A 16,200-nucleotide genomic window follows, 5' to 3' on the forward strand; every position below is an offset into this window, starting at 1 on the left:
CTACTTCCGATGTAATTAAACGTAATACTGTGTATGGACTGTCAAATTATATATAATACAATAGTGGATTTTACATCAAAAATTCAAATGCATGTTTTTTTTATCCTTTTCACTTTAAATACTTTGGTGAGTTAAAGGAGACATTTCACAAGACTTTTTTAAAGATGTAAAATAAATATTTGGTGTACCCAGAGGTGCATATGTGAATTTTTAGTTTAAAATACCTCATAGATTATTTATTATAACATGTTAAAATTGCCACTTTGCAGATGTAACCAAATTTGCTATTTTTGGGTGTGTCCTTTTAAATGCAAATGAGCTGAACTCTAAATGGCAGTGCCGTGGTTGGATAGTGCAGATTAAAGGCGGAGTCCAAGATGTTTGAAAAACGCGTTGGAAAAGGAGACGGGCCGACTACCAAAACACACTTATAGCCAATCAAATCAAATCAAATGCCGGGTTGCGTATGTGTGGGGCGGGTCTATCAACAGAAGGTCCAGATTCTATTGGGGTAGGGGCGTGTTTGTTTAGGTGATTTCAAATATCAACATTGGCTTTCAAACATCATGGACTCCGCCTTTAAGGGGCGGTATTATCACCTTCTGACATCACAAGGGGAGCCAAATTTTAATGTCCTATTTTTCATATGCTTGCAGAGAATGGTTTACCAAAACTAAGTTACTGGGTTGATCTTTTTTACATTTTCCAGGTTGATAGAAGCACCGGGTACCCAATTATAGCACTTAAACATGGTAAAAGTCAGATTTTCATGATATGTCCCCTTTAATAAGAATAATGGTAACACTCTAGTTTAGTCTCTCACCATTAATTAATTGGTTATTACCATTAATATTACTGAGCTATTGGTTGTTTATTAATACCTAAAAATCACATATTAATTACTAGAATAATTTATGGACTTGTATATAATTTTCTCGAGCCGTTTCAAACCTATTTGTATCATTTACTAAATAGGATTTAGAAAGTAAGTAAATAATTAAATTATTTTGGAAAAAGTAGTAAGTACAGCAATCTAATTACATGTTTTAAGATGTTATTAGTAACTAGTAATTCATTACTTTTTTTTGAGTAACTTACCCAACACTATTCCTAAAATAAGAATGTTAAATGTAAAAACTAGTCTATTTATTCTAATAAATTTTATTATTATTATTATTAAGTATTGTGTTTTTTTATTTAGGTTTTTATAACTTTACAGCTTATAGATGTATCTTGAAATCGCAATGTTTTTGTCAAAACGATTTCAATGTATTCATCGTCGCCACCAGTTTTGTTCCCAAACAAACTGTATAAACGGAACACTTTTACAGTAGCTGTTAGTGCTTAACTGTACAGCCTGAACTGAACTGAAAATACTTTAATGAATCATTCATATCAGTTAACAACACACAGTGTTACTGCACAAATACCCAGCATCGAACACGCGCTCGAATCTTAACCATAAAAATTCTTACATTAAAAACGCGAGCAAAGATCGTGGCAGGCGTGACGTCACCGCGCGTTTGTCTGGTCAACAGCTCAGCTGTTGTGGGTCGACCGCGGGAAAATCTTCCACGTAAACGCGTCGCTCCAGTTCCAGGGAGGGACCGGTGGGGTCGTTGCGATTCTATTCCCTAAAATATAACTTTGCGTTCGTTTTTCGGATAGAACCCTGGACGCGTTGGCTTGAATAAATCTAGGACGGGAGGAAGAGAAAATGGAGTTGGATGACGGAGTTGTGTACCAGGACGACCCGGGGACATCGGCGATGATGTCGGAGAGGGTCTCGGGCCTGGCCAACTCAATCTACCGCGAATTCGAGAGACTCATCCACAAATACGACGAGGACGTGGTGAAGGAGCTCATGCCGCTGGTCGTGGCGGTCCTGGAGAACCTCGACACGGTGTTCGCGGAGAACCAGGAGCACGAAGTGGAGCTGGAGCTCCTGAAAGAGGACAACGAGCAGCTGATCACTCAATATGAACGCGAGAAAGCACTGAGGAAACACGCCGAGGAGGTGAGTAAAGGAGAATAACGCAGCAGCATCAGCATCTTTGTTTTTTTTTTGTTGCCGCATCTGAGCCACGTATCATCCTGCACGTGTATAAATGGCTTTGTCATGCCTTGTTTATCCAGGGCAAGCATCTGATAACGGATCAGTCTCGGGCCTCAAACACATTAATAAATACAAATCAAAGGATGCATTGTTTATTATTATGGTATATACTTTGGCCCTCGATTCATCACAATGCCCTCTGATAGTGTTTTTCCTTGCTGAGCATTTCAGTATTTGTTTAATACAGATTGAATTATGGCACCACAGTGTTGTTTGCTTCCTTTCAAATAAACCAAATCAAGAAGACAAACAAACAACATCATTTGCTACTGCACAGATGCTCGCATCAGGACCATACAGCATATGGCTGGATTTTGACAGTCATAGTCAAAGCTGATGCAACAGTCTACACACACAGAGAAGGCCATCACATTTCAAGAGTTATTACTTATTTTTACCGTTTCAGAGGAATTATGCATTTCCTGATTTATACGGTTTTAACTTCTAGCTGACATTCTGTAGAAACGAAACAATTTAATGTTATTCAACATCAGCTTGTGTTTTAGACTTGTCATAGTCGCAATGCATGTGTTAATGCTTTGATGTGCCTGTAATCTGTTTCGGAAATAAGATTACACCCTATTGTACAGTGCTCAATGCGTATAAAGCCAAAGTTAGGTAGATTAAACTGATGTGCTCCAGTGACACTTAACTGGGATTATGTGCATTATGTTTGGCACATCGTACAAGCAAACACAAATGTGCCATGAGCTGCATTAATCCCTGTGTCATGATCTGTGATCTAGTTTATATCCTATTATTACAGCTTAATTTCACTTCCACCAACAGTGACATAAGGCTGTGATCAATATTGAATAGTCAGCAGTGATCTTTTACTCACCTTTCAGTTCATTAAAGTTTCGGGAGATTACATTTTTATAGAGCGTGCATATGCTCATGCTGGAAATGATTAAAGTCACCGTTTGCTGTCTTGCTTATAGCTACAGAGTCATTAACAAAGTTTAAACCATTTTGCTTTATGTCAATATTTTATATGGATTTTTTAGTGACTGACAAGACTGTTTGTAGATTTATTGACACAAAAAGTAATTTTATTGCACTGAAAATGAATGAGAATGTAACGTGACATGCACCTTATGTTTGTTGATCTCTGTGCTTGGGGAGAATGAATGAATTTCGCATGTCAGTGTGATGAGAAACTAGAGTGACACTGAAACAGCTTTCCAATATTAGCTACTCCATGAGAGCCCTGTACTCCAGACATGAAGCATGAGTTTGGTATTGGGTGTGTGAGCTTCTAATTAGAGACAGTTACGTCAGGATGAGATTACTTCCAGGTCATGGGATGCCGTGCTTTGGTAGGGCAGAAAGATTCAGTTTTTCTTCAGTTTGTCACCCAGCATATAAATGTGCATTAAATTAGGGCAGGCATGTCTTTAACATGTATAGCCAAATATTACCTATAATGTGATTAATTTTAGCACTTTGTGCAGTTAACCATGTATGTTAATTGAAAAACTAATCGTCATTACAAAAACAGGTGAAACAATTACATAATTAAGAAAAGCCTCAATTACAGCTGTCAATTTGTACCAATTTCTGTGCGTTTTGGCTGTATGTTCTGGCACCAAATGCAGTGGTGAACCGACTTAAGTGCTGTGTGATAAAACTGCACATTTTAGAGTGTAGGCCTTTTATTGTGGCCAGCCTAAGGCACACCTGTGCAATAAGCCTAAGGCACACCTGTGAGCATCTTGATATGTGGGGTGAATGGATTATCACGGCTAGAGATGGGACGGTATGAAAATTTCATATCGTGACCAAAGTTATCACGGTTATCAATATTATCATGGTTTTTCTTAAAATGAGATGTAAATGTTCAAAAAGAACTGATACACACACTGAAAACATTTGAACAAGTTTTATTTTTGAAAATCACAATTTAATATTTCATGTCCCTGAAATTATATATATGAAATTATTGGTAAAAAAATAAATAAATCTGTCTAATAAGTTTACAGTGAATGAATACAATACATTATTCCTTAAATGCCTTCTTGTGCAAAAAACTGTTGCATGTGCGCGCCTGCGTCAAACTGAATCTGGCTGGACACTATTTACTGCGAGTTTTCAAAATCACGGTAATTAAACACGGTTGTAATGATAATTAAATTTTAAATAATAATACTAACCGTCAGGACATTTTATCTTGGTTAACCGTGAAACAGGTAATCGTCCCATCCCTAATCACGGCAAAGCAGAAGTGCTAACTAACACAGATTTAGACAGATTTGTGAACAATATTTGAGAGAAATATGTGTTTACATACCGGAAATGTTACAGCAATGTTACTAGGTTCCCTTTACGGGAGCTATCCCAGAATCACTTACATTCACACAGAAGGCACACTGAATACTTTTCTGGGATCAACACATGTTGTGTGATAGGGATTTTAGTTTTTTCTTTTGGGGGGTGGTCATTGTTTGTTTCATTATGTTTATTATGTACATTATTCCTTGTGTATTTTCTGTGATCAGAGGTTCATTGAATTCGAGGACTCTCAGGAACAGGAGAAGAAAGATTTGCAGAATCATCTGGAAAGCCTGGGATCACATTCCCGACAGCTGGAGCTGAAGATCAAGAATTATGCTGATCAGAGTAAGAATCACCTGCCTTTGCCATGTTTACATTAAAAAAGCATTCACACTTATACAGTTTTATGCATATGGCTTTCAATTGAACTGTATCAGTGCTGCACTAATGGGGTCGGTAGGTATGAGGAAAGTCACCATCAACATAGATGACTATAAAGCAGCTTAAACAACAGCTAAACATAACAATATACCAATGTAAATATTTAAGTTAATACTGTATATACAGTATGGTCAATAGAGTTTCACAGAATGAATCAGACAATTGTTTGATTCCTGTGAACTGTGACTCACTAATAGTTCAATTGCACTTAAAGGCGGGGTGCATGATCTCTGATAGCCAATGTTGACATTTGAACTCACCTAAATAAACACGCCCCTACACCAATAGAATCTGGACCTTCTTTTGATAGCCCGCTCGACACATACGCAACCCAGGCAATGATGTGTTTTGGTACTCGGCTGGACTCTCTTTTCCAAAATGTTTTTTTAAAAATCATGCACCCCGCCTTTAAATTGAGGTAAGACAGGCTATCTTACACTAATAAACAGGCAATGATTTGCAAGGTCTGTTTGCTGTCTATTGGCTGAAGTGTTTGCTAGATTAGCTGAGATCATAGTCCATCTTTTGACAATGTTGTGGCAGTGTGGCAGTAGTTAGGAAGTGAAGGAGTGGTCACTGCTTAGTCATGCAATATGAAAATTTAGATAATGTGAAAAAACATGGTTCCATTTAAAGCTCAAGTGTCATATTCCTGAAATATTTTCTGAATTATAAGATGTACATGTTTTCAGAAATATCAGCATAGATAGAAATGCTGCATGTAATGATTTGAAATTTTAGATGAAGATAAATTGGAACCAACCAACTAGATTATTATTAAAACATCCCATTATTAATTACAGAATTATAATGGAAACATTAAATACTTACACTGTAGCGGTCACTTTAAATAGTACAGGATTTTCCTGTACCTTTCCACCATTAGTTGTTCAACTACAGGAGTGGGGTGATCCCATGTGTTTGAGTGTTGCTCTGTACTTGAGAAGATGCCCGTGGGTGATAATGATATTAGTCAAGCACTAATACATGCTAATTACAGATGTCTAGTGTTTGTTCTGGCACTAATGAATTAATTCTGCCATCATTAATGCTTTAATGACATGAGACCTTTTACTGAGATTCGAAATGGATATCTGTTCTGCTAGAAGTGACGTGTTGATGAAAATATTGTTGTGAAAATATTTAAGCAGTAAATTTGTGTCTGTGATATTCTTGAGGGAGATCCTGGAGGAAAGCAGATCTCCATTCGTCATGTGGGACATTTTAACATGTGTTACAATTAGCCTCATTTTCTGTCCTCATTTTGTTTTAGGTCTTTTATAAGAATTTCTGTCTTACATGTGATTCAGGTTGGTAGTTAGAGCATTGCTATATAGACGTCAATGTATTTTGGATTGAAAGGTGGTTACAGGTCTAAGACAAACAGCTCATTCCTAAAGTCTCTGTGATATTTTAGACTGCCAAGAACATTGTCGTCTTTGTGTTAAAATAACTTTTTTGCTAAATTCTAACTTTAAAATCTCATTTCTGTTTTAGTAAGTCGATTAGAGGAGCGTGAAGCGGATCTTAAGCGAGAATATAACTCCCTTCATTTGCGACACACAGAGGTAAGTAGAACTGCATCTAAATACCAACCATGTCACCAGTGTTTACAAAATTATAATAATGGACCCCACAATGTTCCACTTAAAGTAATGTGAAGATCTTTAACCTTTCAATGCTTTTCTTTGGTCTTTATTGGGCTTTTCCATTGCATAGAGACAGAGCGCAGCGCGTCATAACCTGAAAACCACGCCCACCGGGGGGGAAAGCAATCCAACCGTCTCCATTGACTTTGTATTGCGAGAGTGTGACAATATGTACAGCTAACAAGCCAAAGAACCCAGAAATAAGTTTTTATAAGCTGTCGAGCCGTAAAACCCAGTCTTTAAGGAGAATAAAGTGGATCGCTGACTACGTTTCCCCCTACTGGACGCAGTTTTACTAATAGGAGTACTATGAAAAGTTGCCTGTTTCCATTTCTGTGTCTTTAAACGCTCGTTTTTTAAAGTCGACAGCTTATAATAACGTATTTGGTTTTTTTGGCTTGTTAGATGTACACCTTGTCAAACATCAGCTTTTAGGTATTATTCTGTTTTTAAGTTTAATCTGTAAATACGTTTTTATAAGCTGTCGACCCCAAAACACAAAAATGGATACAGGCAACTTTTCATAGTACTTCTATTAGCAGAACTGCGTCCAGTAGGGGGAAACGTAGTCGGCGATCCACTTTATTCTCCTTAAAGACTGGGTTTTACGGCTCGACAGCTTATAAAAACTTATTTCTGGGTTCTTTGGCTTGTTAGCTGTACATATTGTCACACACAGATTTTAGTCATTATTCAGCTTTTTGTTATAAGCCAGAAATAACAAGGAGGCGGCTTCTCGCAATACAAAGTCAATGGAGACGGTTGGATCGCTTTCCCCCCCAGTGGGCGTGGTTTTCAAATTTGCATAACTGTGCTCTGTCTCTACGATATGGCCCGGTGCGGTACCATGCATTTAGGCTCAGTTTGCTTTACTTTGGGTTGGTTTGCTTTTTCATTGGAATTTAGTGCCATTTCAAAGTGGATGGGATTATTTATCGTTACATTTGGGTTGCCTTTACCACCATGACATTATCATAAAAACGCAACACGAGAAACGGAGCATATCGATGGAATGGACGGTGTTATTAATTAGTTTTTCATCACTGAAGGGGAGTTTGGGAACTGCAAGCTAATCTTTCATTTGGCAATGACGCTGGTAGTGACGATTCTCTCTGACCAATCAGTGATCTGCAGTGTTTATACGTCACATTTTAGTATCAGTACAGCTTGCTTGGAACCTCAACCGAGGTGATACCAAAAGTATTGGGTACTAGCTGCTGTGCACAGTGGAAACCCCGCAAAAGTTAGCTGTACTGAACCATACCGGGCCGTCCTATCCAATGGAAAAGAGCCATTAGAGACTCACAATGTCATAAGTGCGTAATTTTAGTGAAGTTTAATAAACAAAATTTTTAAAGAAGCCTGGCTATGTAATCCAACCAGTCAGTTCAAATAGGTCTGTGTATATTGCCATCCCTCACCTCTGTCCCATGACAGTTTTTACCATAGATATGTATAAAGGCTAGATGTATCGCCCGCGCTGCTGGCCAATTGAGTGGAACGTCCGCATTTGGCGGCCATCTTACCACAGGACGCTCGCTTACTCGTAGCATTGTGTTTAATGGAGCATGTACTTTTAAATGACCATAACTTGCTCAATTTTCTACCGATTTTCAAACGGCTTGGTTTGTTTTAAACGTTAGAGATGTACATATGACACTGCATACCTAATGAATAATTTTCCTAAATCATGTTAAAGCATCCAGAATTATATCTACTTTAATAACGTTCGTAAGAAACCAAACCGTTTGAAATCGGTAGAAAGGAAGTTTAGAGATCGGTGTTAGATAAACATTCCGGGTCGCTAAAGACACACATATGTAAAAATGATTGGCTTCTAAAATCATGCATCTAAGGGCAACTGTAAACAAGGCTATTTTTGGTTAATTTGTTCAGATGATTCATAACTACATGGAACACGTGGAACGGATCAGACTGCAGCAGACTGGAGAGATGTCTGACACAGGAACACTGGGCAGAGTTCGGTAAGATTGATAGGGCTCCCAAATCTAAGCGAGGGCATCCACACATGTATCACTGTAGTGACTTTCAATTGGATTGTGCAGCTGAAGATACTGTATTTCAAATTGTATATCATGAAAATCTGACTTTTTCCCTGTTTAAGTGCTATAATTGGGTCCCCAGTGCTTCTATCAACCTAGAAAATGTAGAAACAGAACAACCCAGTAACTTAGTTTTGGTAAACCATTCTCTGCAAGCATGTGAAAAAAATAAGTCATTGAAATTTGGCTCCCCTGGTGATGTCAGAAGGGGATAATACCGCCCCTTATTTAATATTATCCAACAGAGGCACTGTCATTTATTGCAGAGATCAGCTCATTTGCATTTTAAAGGACACACCCAAAATGGCACATTTATGCTCACACCTACAAAGTGGCAATTTTAACATGTTATAATTAATTACCTTTATGATATTTTGAGCTAAAACCTCACATACGTACTCTGGGGACACCAAAGATTTATTTGACATCTTAAAAAAGTGAAATGTCCCCTTTAAAGGGATGGTTCACCCAAAAATGAAAATTCTGTCATAATTTACTCACTCTCATGTTGTTACAAACCTGTATAAACTTCTTCATTCTGATGAACATAAAGAAAGATATTTTGAGGAATGTTTTTAACCAAACTGATCAATGGCCTATTGACTTCCATAGTATACTTTTTTATGAAGTTTATTTAAGTAAGTTCGGGAGGAGCATGGTTATGTGATCCAACCAATCAGCACAAAGAGGTGCCTATAAATAGCAGTCCCTCACCTCTATCCTGTGCAGCATCCTTCCTCCACCCCATCACCTCACATAATTCCGAGCTCGGAGCCCTCTCCTCAGACAGCACGCCACATATGCTTTGTCTCATTCCCTATCGTTTACATGTTAATTCAAACTTAAATACCTAATATGGAAGTGAATAGGGGCCACTGATCAGGCCTCTGGGACAAATGATGACAGAATTTTATTACAAATATGCAGTTTATCTTATATCCTTGTTTCTCCTGGTTTTGTTAATCAGGAAAGAGCGGCCCCTGTCTTTGGGTATCTTTCCCATGTCTGGCGGAGGCACTTCACTGACGACCGATGTCCAGGGCAGAACAGAGATTCCTGGGATAGAGGGGTGGAGATTCAATCATCTCAATCAACAACGCTCCAATACCAGTCTCAAGGTACCACAACATTTTCCATGTTTAAGTGCTATAATTGGGTCCCCAGTGCTCCTATCAACCTAGAAAATGTGAATAAGGTCAACCCAGTAACTTAGTTTTGGTTAAAATTCTCTGCAAGCATGTGAAAAAATAGGTCATTGAAATTTGGCTCCCCTTGTCAGAGAAAATAATACCGCCCCTTAATCTTCACTATCCAACCACGGCACTGCCATTTAGTGCAGATATCAGCTCATTTGTATTTTAAAGGACACACCCAAAACGGCACATTACAACACCTACAAAGTGGCAATTTTAACATGTTATAATAAATCATCTATATGGTATTTTGAGCTAAAACTTCACATATGTACTCTGGGGACACCAAAGATTTATTTGACATCTTTAAAAAGTCTTGTGAAATGTCCCCATTAACAACAGGACATTTAAACAAGAGAAGAATATACAAACACAATGCTTGCATTTGTTTAATTTTTATGATTGATATGAAAGTCATAATACTTGAAAAATCTCTCAAAATTAGAATTTTGTGGCAATATCTGATGGGTGTTTTTGAATAGAGAACTGTTTATGTGTAATGATTAGGGATCGACCGATATGGATTTTTCAGTGCCGATGCCGATACCGATTTTTGTTTCATCAGCCTTAGCCGATGACCGATACAGGCTCCCGATTTTCTTGAGCCGATATTTGGAGCCGATACTGGTTTTGCTCACTCAATTTACATCATAAAAAATATGTAAAAAATGGCATGTTGTTAAAAAGAGATGTTATTAGTTTGCACAGTTCTTACATTTATTGTAGTCTAGGACTGGTCTAATCCCTGTCCAGGAAACCGCCCCATAGAGATGAAAAAAACCCCACTTTGTTCAGCTATGATCAGCTGTTAAGCCGAGCTTTCAATGTTGTCGTGAAAAGGTTGGTTGTTTTTAGTCACATGACCTGCAATCGCTTGCGGGTTCCAGCACTCTGTCTGTAAATTATGCCGGAAAAATCGATGCCGATACACATAAAACTCGCAAATATCGGCCCGATATATCGGCCGGCCGATATATCGGTCTATCACTAGTAATGATAGATGTTAGCTGGAAACAGGTAAGAAAATACGAGCAGTGGTTGGTCGACAGATGTTGCCACGGAAACGTGAGGCAATGATGATGATGCATAACAAGCTCTGGTCTTATAACATTATCAGCAGTGAAACATTTTCACACATTTACTGCCAAAACAAAGGTTTAAATAAGATTTTAAATATTTAAATGCATCTAAGTGATTTACCTTGAAAATGTGTAACTTTACAGAGCAAAAATGTTTTTTTAATTTTTTTTTTAACTTTTTAAGTATTTTTACGTTACAGCAACTTAAAAATGTAGGGCAACAAAATTATTTTTTACAGTACCTGATCCTAATCATAAATGTGTTTTTTTGTTGTTGATGTATTGAGGTTGATTTAGTGAGGTTAAACAATATTTTGACTTGAATCAAATGAGTTTATTCAGCCTGATCTCATGAGAATTCATACATATTTTATGAGTTGGCTAATTCATATGACTTCGAAACAATTAGCCACCTCGTAAAATATGTACAAATTGCCATGATTTAGATTTCTTCCAGCTATTTGGGGTTAGGAAGAACCAAGAAATATAATAACCACATATTTTTCTTTGAACATGAAGCAGTGTCCAGGTTCCAGTTACACAGAATTAAGTATTATTGTGCAAACAACAAAAAATGTGATGTCCACGTATGTGGACACACCAGGTCTAGGAGGTTAATGTGACTATTGTTATATAGAAAATTATAATCATAATGAATCATATTACATCACAGCTGTAACTCATATGAATGAAATTGAAGCCTCACTGCTCATGTTCAAATCAATGCAAAAAGATGCTGTTTGTAGAGTCACATTTTAAAGTTAGAAAGATGCTTTAAATGTTTACATGGATCCCGGTGTTACATGAAACATATTACAGTGTTGGATCCCAGCTCACAGCACATACAAATATGAGCGATATTGTATTTTATTCCGTGTTGTGCCAAGAAAATGTCATGAAAATAAATAAAAAACACCACGTCCCAATTTTCTTGTCCAAGCAGTTGGAGGCGGATGACACTCAAAACAAAGGAGAGGGTAAGGATGTTCTGGAAGCTTGGGAATCGCTGGCAATCGACTGCAAGGTAGCTGGGCTTTGTATCAGGAGCGGTTGTGCAATCAAAAATCACTGCCATTCACTAACTATCAAAGACATTTCATATCCACATTCACAAATTATTAGTCTTAGTTGGATGCAACTACAATTATATGGGGGGTTACTTTATTCGGGATGTCAAGAGTAATTTGTATAAAACAAATAGTTATGAAAGATCCAATATTTTGATACTTTAGGATATGGTTGCATACAGCTAATGAATAGTGGCATTTGAGCTTTACTCCATGCTTCATTATTCATTCACTCTTTCCTAGATGTTTATTATAAGTAGTTTATAGTATTACTAGTCTTTAGTTGTTATACAATCTATACAGTCATAGTATAGTTGTATTGTAACCAGTGTTGAAAAATGTTGCATCTGTAATAACTATTACACCACATGGCCAAATATTGTTCTGTAGTAACAAACCATCAATGCAAAGCTTATTTACTTTGCTAAATATAAATAAAAAAAATTAAAAACTATAATTATGGAACATGCAATGTTCAAAATTTATTTAAAGTTTATATAAATGTAAAAAATACGTTGTTACGTAATACGGTTGTTTTGCAACAAACTATCCCAACACTTGTTTTAGTAGTTTTCTTTCTATCAATCACTGCATTTATTTCAATTCTGTATTTTTGACCGCTTCCATCCTAAATGATATTTGCTTTATTATTTGGGGTGAATTAAATGTGTAAATGTATTTTTGTTGCATTGTGTATTTGTGATAGTTGTGATATCCAGCTTTGGTATCTGTGCATCACTTTTCTCTTAGTATTGAATCTTTTTGTGTTTTTCTTATAGTTTTTAGTTTTCCTTTAGCCTGAATTGACATCGGCCTTTGACGCCTAATTCATTTCAGATTGATGTCTACAGCCATTTTAGCAGTTACTGTTGTTGTTGTTCATAGTGTTTGTTGTGTGTATGTACAGTATGTGCATCTAATGCTTGTTGGTCTTAATTCAGTTTGGCTTGGGCTGAATTATTATTCCCTATACCCCTCTATGTTTTGATAAGATCTGTTTTGTGACCTCTGACCTTAAGTAAATGAATGATTTCAGGACGAGCTGTCTGATCACAGCCAGGGAGGGTCAAAATCTGTTACACCCATGTCCACCACGGCCTCTGACCTGGCCCTGGACTCCCAGCGAGAGGATGGTGATGGGTTGTGGAAGAATACAGAGGTTCAGGCAGTTCCTGGTACTCGGTCAGTCTCTGCAGGTTAGTATCTCCTTTGCAGTGGCAAAAAAAATATAATACATCTTGATAACATTTTGTTCACAAGTGCATTAGCTAATATAAGCTAACAGTATAGTTTTTCAGCATTTATTAATTTGTGTTAAAGGTATTGCGGAGGATTTTCTTTTTCCGGGTGGATCATCAAGACTATTGGTCCTCCTAGTTGTCAATCAGGAGTGTTGCGCAATTGCATTTTTCAAAAAAGTGAAGGCGGTTATTTTCTATAATTCGAGAAAATCCTCCGCTACACATTTAAAGTGATAGTTTAGACAAAATTTCAATTCTGTCAATATATACATTTATACTTTTCTATACATTAGTATACATTGGCTATACATTTTGTTTTGCTGAACACAAAGGAATATATTTGTCATTAAAGGATTAGTTCACCCAAAAATGAAAATGATGTCATTAATGACTCACCCTCATGTTGTTCCAAACTCGTAAGACCTTCGTTCATCTTCATAACACAGTTTAAGATGTTTTATATTTAGTCCGAGAACTTGTCGATTCTTTGTTGAAAATCTATGTACGGTTTACTGTCCATGTACAGAAAGGTAATAAAAACATCATCAAAGTAGTCCATGTGACATCAGTGTGTCAATTAGAATGTGTTGAAGCATCGAAAATACACTTTGGTCCAAAAATAACAAAAATGACGACTTTATTCAGCATTGTCTTCTCTTCTGGTTCTTTTGTGAAGCGCATGCGCGAGACTAAAGTCACGTGACTGCAGTGACGTGAATGACGTGTTATCCTCAGACATGTTTGTGAAGTTTTTTACAGCGTGCGTCTCCCTAAAGGCCGGGGTATACCTTTTTTCCGCGTCCGGCTCGCGCGCGCGTCCACGCAGCTTTTCGAGTATACTCCCCGCGGCTACACACGGATGGCCGCGTTCGAAACTATACGCAATACAAATGATTTCTTATTCAAATTATTACTCTACCAGGCCGTCAGGGCAGCGCTGATTTGGCGACATTTACAGTACATTAAAACATTAGGATATGTGAAGAAAAGTAACCGATTCACCATTGCAAACACAGTTTAGCAAACAACAAAGAACAGGAATAAAAAACCATGGCAACAAACACGCTCCAGAGCTTTCTGTTCTTGGAAGTAAAAGTTAAAGAAGAAAAACGATAGTGTGTGTGCAAATGCTGTCTATTTCCTTTGTATAATTGTTAATAGTGGAGTGTCCTGTCTAAATATTTTCACGCGCATGCGCTGTTGTATGCGGACTGTACGCGCACTGTCCACTCGGTCTCAAATTTTGGGCCGCGGACCCTCCTGATGACGAAAATGACGTCATGCGGACAGCGCGCATACGCGGACGTCCATAGTATACTTTCGGCTTTAGGCTGTAAACGAAGCTCGGGCGCACAAAAAAAACCCTACGCTGGGGCGCACCACATAACACGTCAGCCGCGTCACTGTAGTCACATAACTTCACAACAGAACCAAAAGAGAAGACCAAAATGTATTTTCGATGCTTCAACACATTCTAACTGACCCACTGATGTCACATGGACTACTATGATGATTTTTTTTTTACCTTTTTGTACATGGACAGTATACCGTACATAGATTTCAAATGGAGGGTCAGCAAGCTCTCAGGCTAAATATAAAACATCTTTAACTGTGTTCCGAAGATAAACGGAGGTCTTACGAGTTTAGAACGACATAAGGGTTAGTCATTAATGACATTATTTTCATTTTTGGGTGAACTATCCCTTTAGGCAGGAAACATGAGCACCATTGACCTCTATAGGAAGAAAGAAAAATACTATGGAAGTCAATGGTGCTCATAAACGATTTTGGTTACAAAAATTGCTCAAAATATCTTCCTTTGTGTTAAGCAGAACAAAGACATTTATACAGGTTTGTAAATAATGACAGAATAATTTTTTTTAGGTGAACCTTTAATGTTATATGTTGTTCATGTTAGTTCATTGTGCATTAACTAATGTTAACAGATACAACTTTTGATTTTAAAATTGTATTAGTAAATGCTGAAATTACCTTGAACAAAGATTAAAAAATGCCATAGAAGTATTGTTCAGTGTTTGCCAATGCATTTAATAATGTTCTTTAATGCAACCTTAATGTAAAGTCTTACTCAAATCTTAAAATTATACTAAATTTCATAATGTTAAACCAAAAGTGCTATAAAACGGCAACATTTTGTGCAAAACAGCAACTATACATTGTTTTCCCTGCCACACAGAAAAATAGAAGTGAACTAAAGTCAGTTTGCGTTGTGTCTGTGATGTAAGATCTTGACTTACGTGTGTGTGTGTGTTGATATATTGTTGTGAATAATGGGCAAGTTCAGACAGAATCTGCCAAATGGATTTTAACGTGCTAAAATGTGTCGCACACTTTTATTTATAGCTTAAAGCAAAATTTAGTTAGCCTAAATACTGAACAAATAAACATGCATGTGTTGAACTTTGTGAAGCTTGTCAGAAAGTGTATATCTTTTTGTAGATGCTTACAGTATTATCATGTGTGTTTCCTTTAGTTCAGATCACCTTTTAAATATGACGATTAATCCCTGTAACATGCATACATTATAATACAGGTTAACAGACATATTTGTGATGCTTTATTTTCAAGGTCTGGCTGATACAGAAGAGAAGTCAGATGTTCAGGCTATCATTGAATCCACCCCAGAACTGGGCATGGACCTCAGTGGATACAAAGGGTCAAGGTAACAAACAACAGCCATCAAATTAAATCAAAGAGATAGACTGTGCCTAAAAATATAGTGGGCTGCCTGCCTACACAGCAGTTTTTGGCTATCCATAGGTGTGTGTGGTAATAGGTTTGGAGATATAGCTGTAGTCAGCGTTAGTTTGCTTGGATGTTAAAAATGAGAATAAAGTAATTAATCTCCCAAATGAAGTAGTAAAGGCAACAGATACGTCACATTACTAAAGCATGTTTGAATGATGTGAGGTGTTTACGATGTGTTGAAGCACTCCGACCCGAGGCATTGAAAACAAGGCATTTGATCGGAACACAGAATCTCTGTTTGAAGAGGTATCGTCTGCAGGCACAGGTTTGATCGGAGACGTGGATGAAGGAGCGGATCTGTTGGGTAT

At 37.3% G+C, this 16,200-nt stretch overlaps 1 protein-coding gene across 8 annotated transcripts in view; it reads left to right on the top strand.

Annotated features, from left to right (window-relative positions):
• The first annotated feature begins 1,409 nt into the window (after nt 1–1,409).
• Nucleotides 1,410–16,200, top strand: part of spag9a (sperm associated antigen 9a) — a 46,778-nt gene continuing 31,987 nt past the window's right edge. For 3 of the 8 annotated variants that reach the window (XM_055194753.2, XM_055194757.2, XM_055194756.2), the window contains exons 1-9: nt 1,412–2,017; nt 4,615–4,735; nt 6,329–6,399; nt 8,377–8,465; nt 9,511–9,661; nt 11,756–11,839; nt 12,919–13,078; nt 15,713–15,806; nt 16,075–16,196. In XM_055194753.2, coding sequence (XP_055050728.2) covers nt 1,718–2,017; nt 4,615–4,735; nt 6,329–6,399; nt 8,377–8,465; nt 9,511–9,661; nt 11,756–11,839; nt 12,919–13,078; nt 15,713–15,806; nt 16,075–16,196 — 1,192 coding nt within the window. In that variant the 5' untranslated portion in view covers nt 1,412–1,717. Of the gene's footprint in view, nt 2,018–4,614; nt 4,736–6,328; nt 6,400–8,376; nt 8,466–9,510; nt 9,662–11,755; nt 11,840–12,918; nt 13,079–15,712; nt 15,807–16,074; nt 16,197–16,200 lie in introns of all 8 variants that reach the window. The other 5 variants (XM_055194755.2, XM_055194759.2, XM_055194754.2 and 2 more) reach the window with 5 other exon arrangements.

Source organism: Misgurnus anguillicaudatus, chromosome 19, assembly GCF_027580225.2.
Source record: "Misgurnus anguillicaudatus chromosome 19, ASM2758022v2, whole genome shotgun sequence".
Taxonomy (NCBI): domain Eukaryota; kingdom Metazoa; phylum Chordata; class Actinopteri; order Cypriniformes; family Cobitidae; genus Misgurnus; species Misgurnus anguillicaudatus.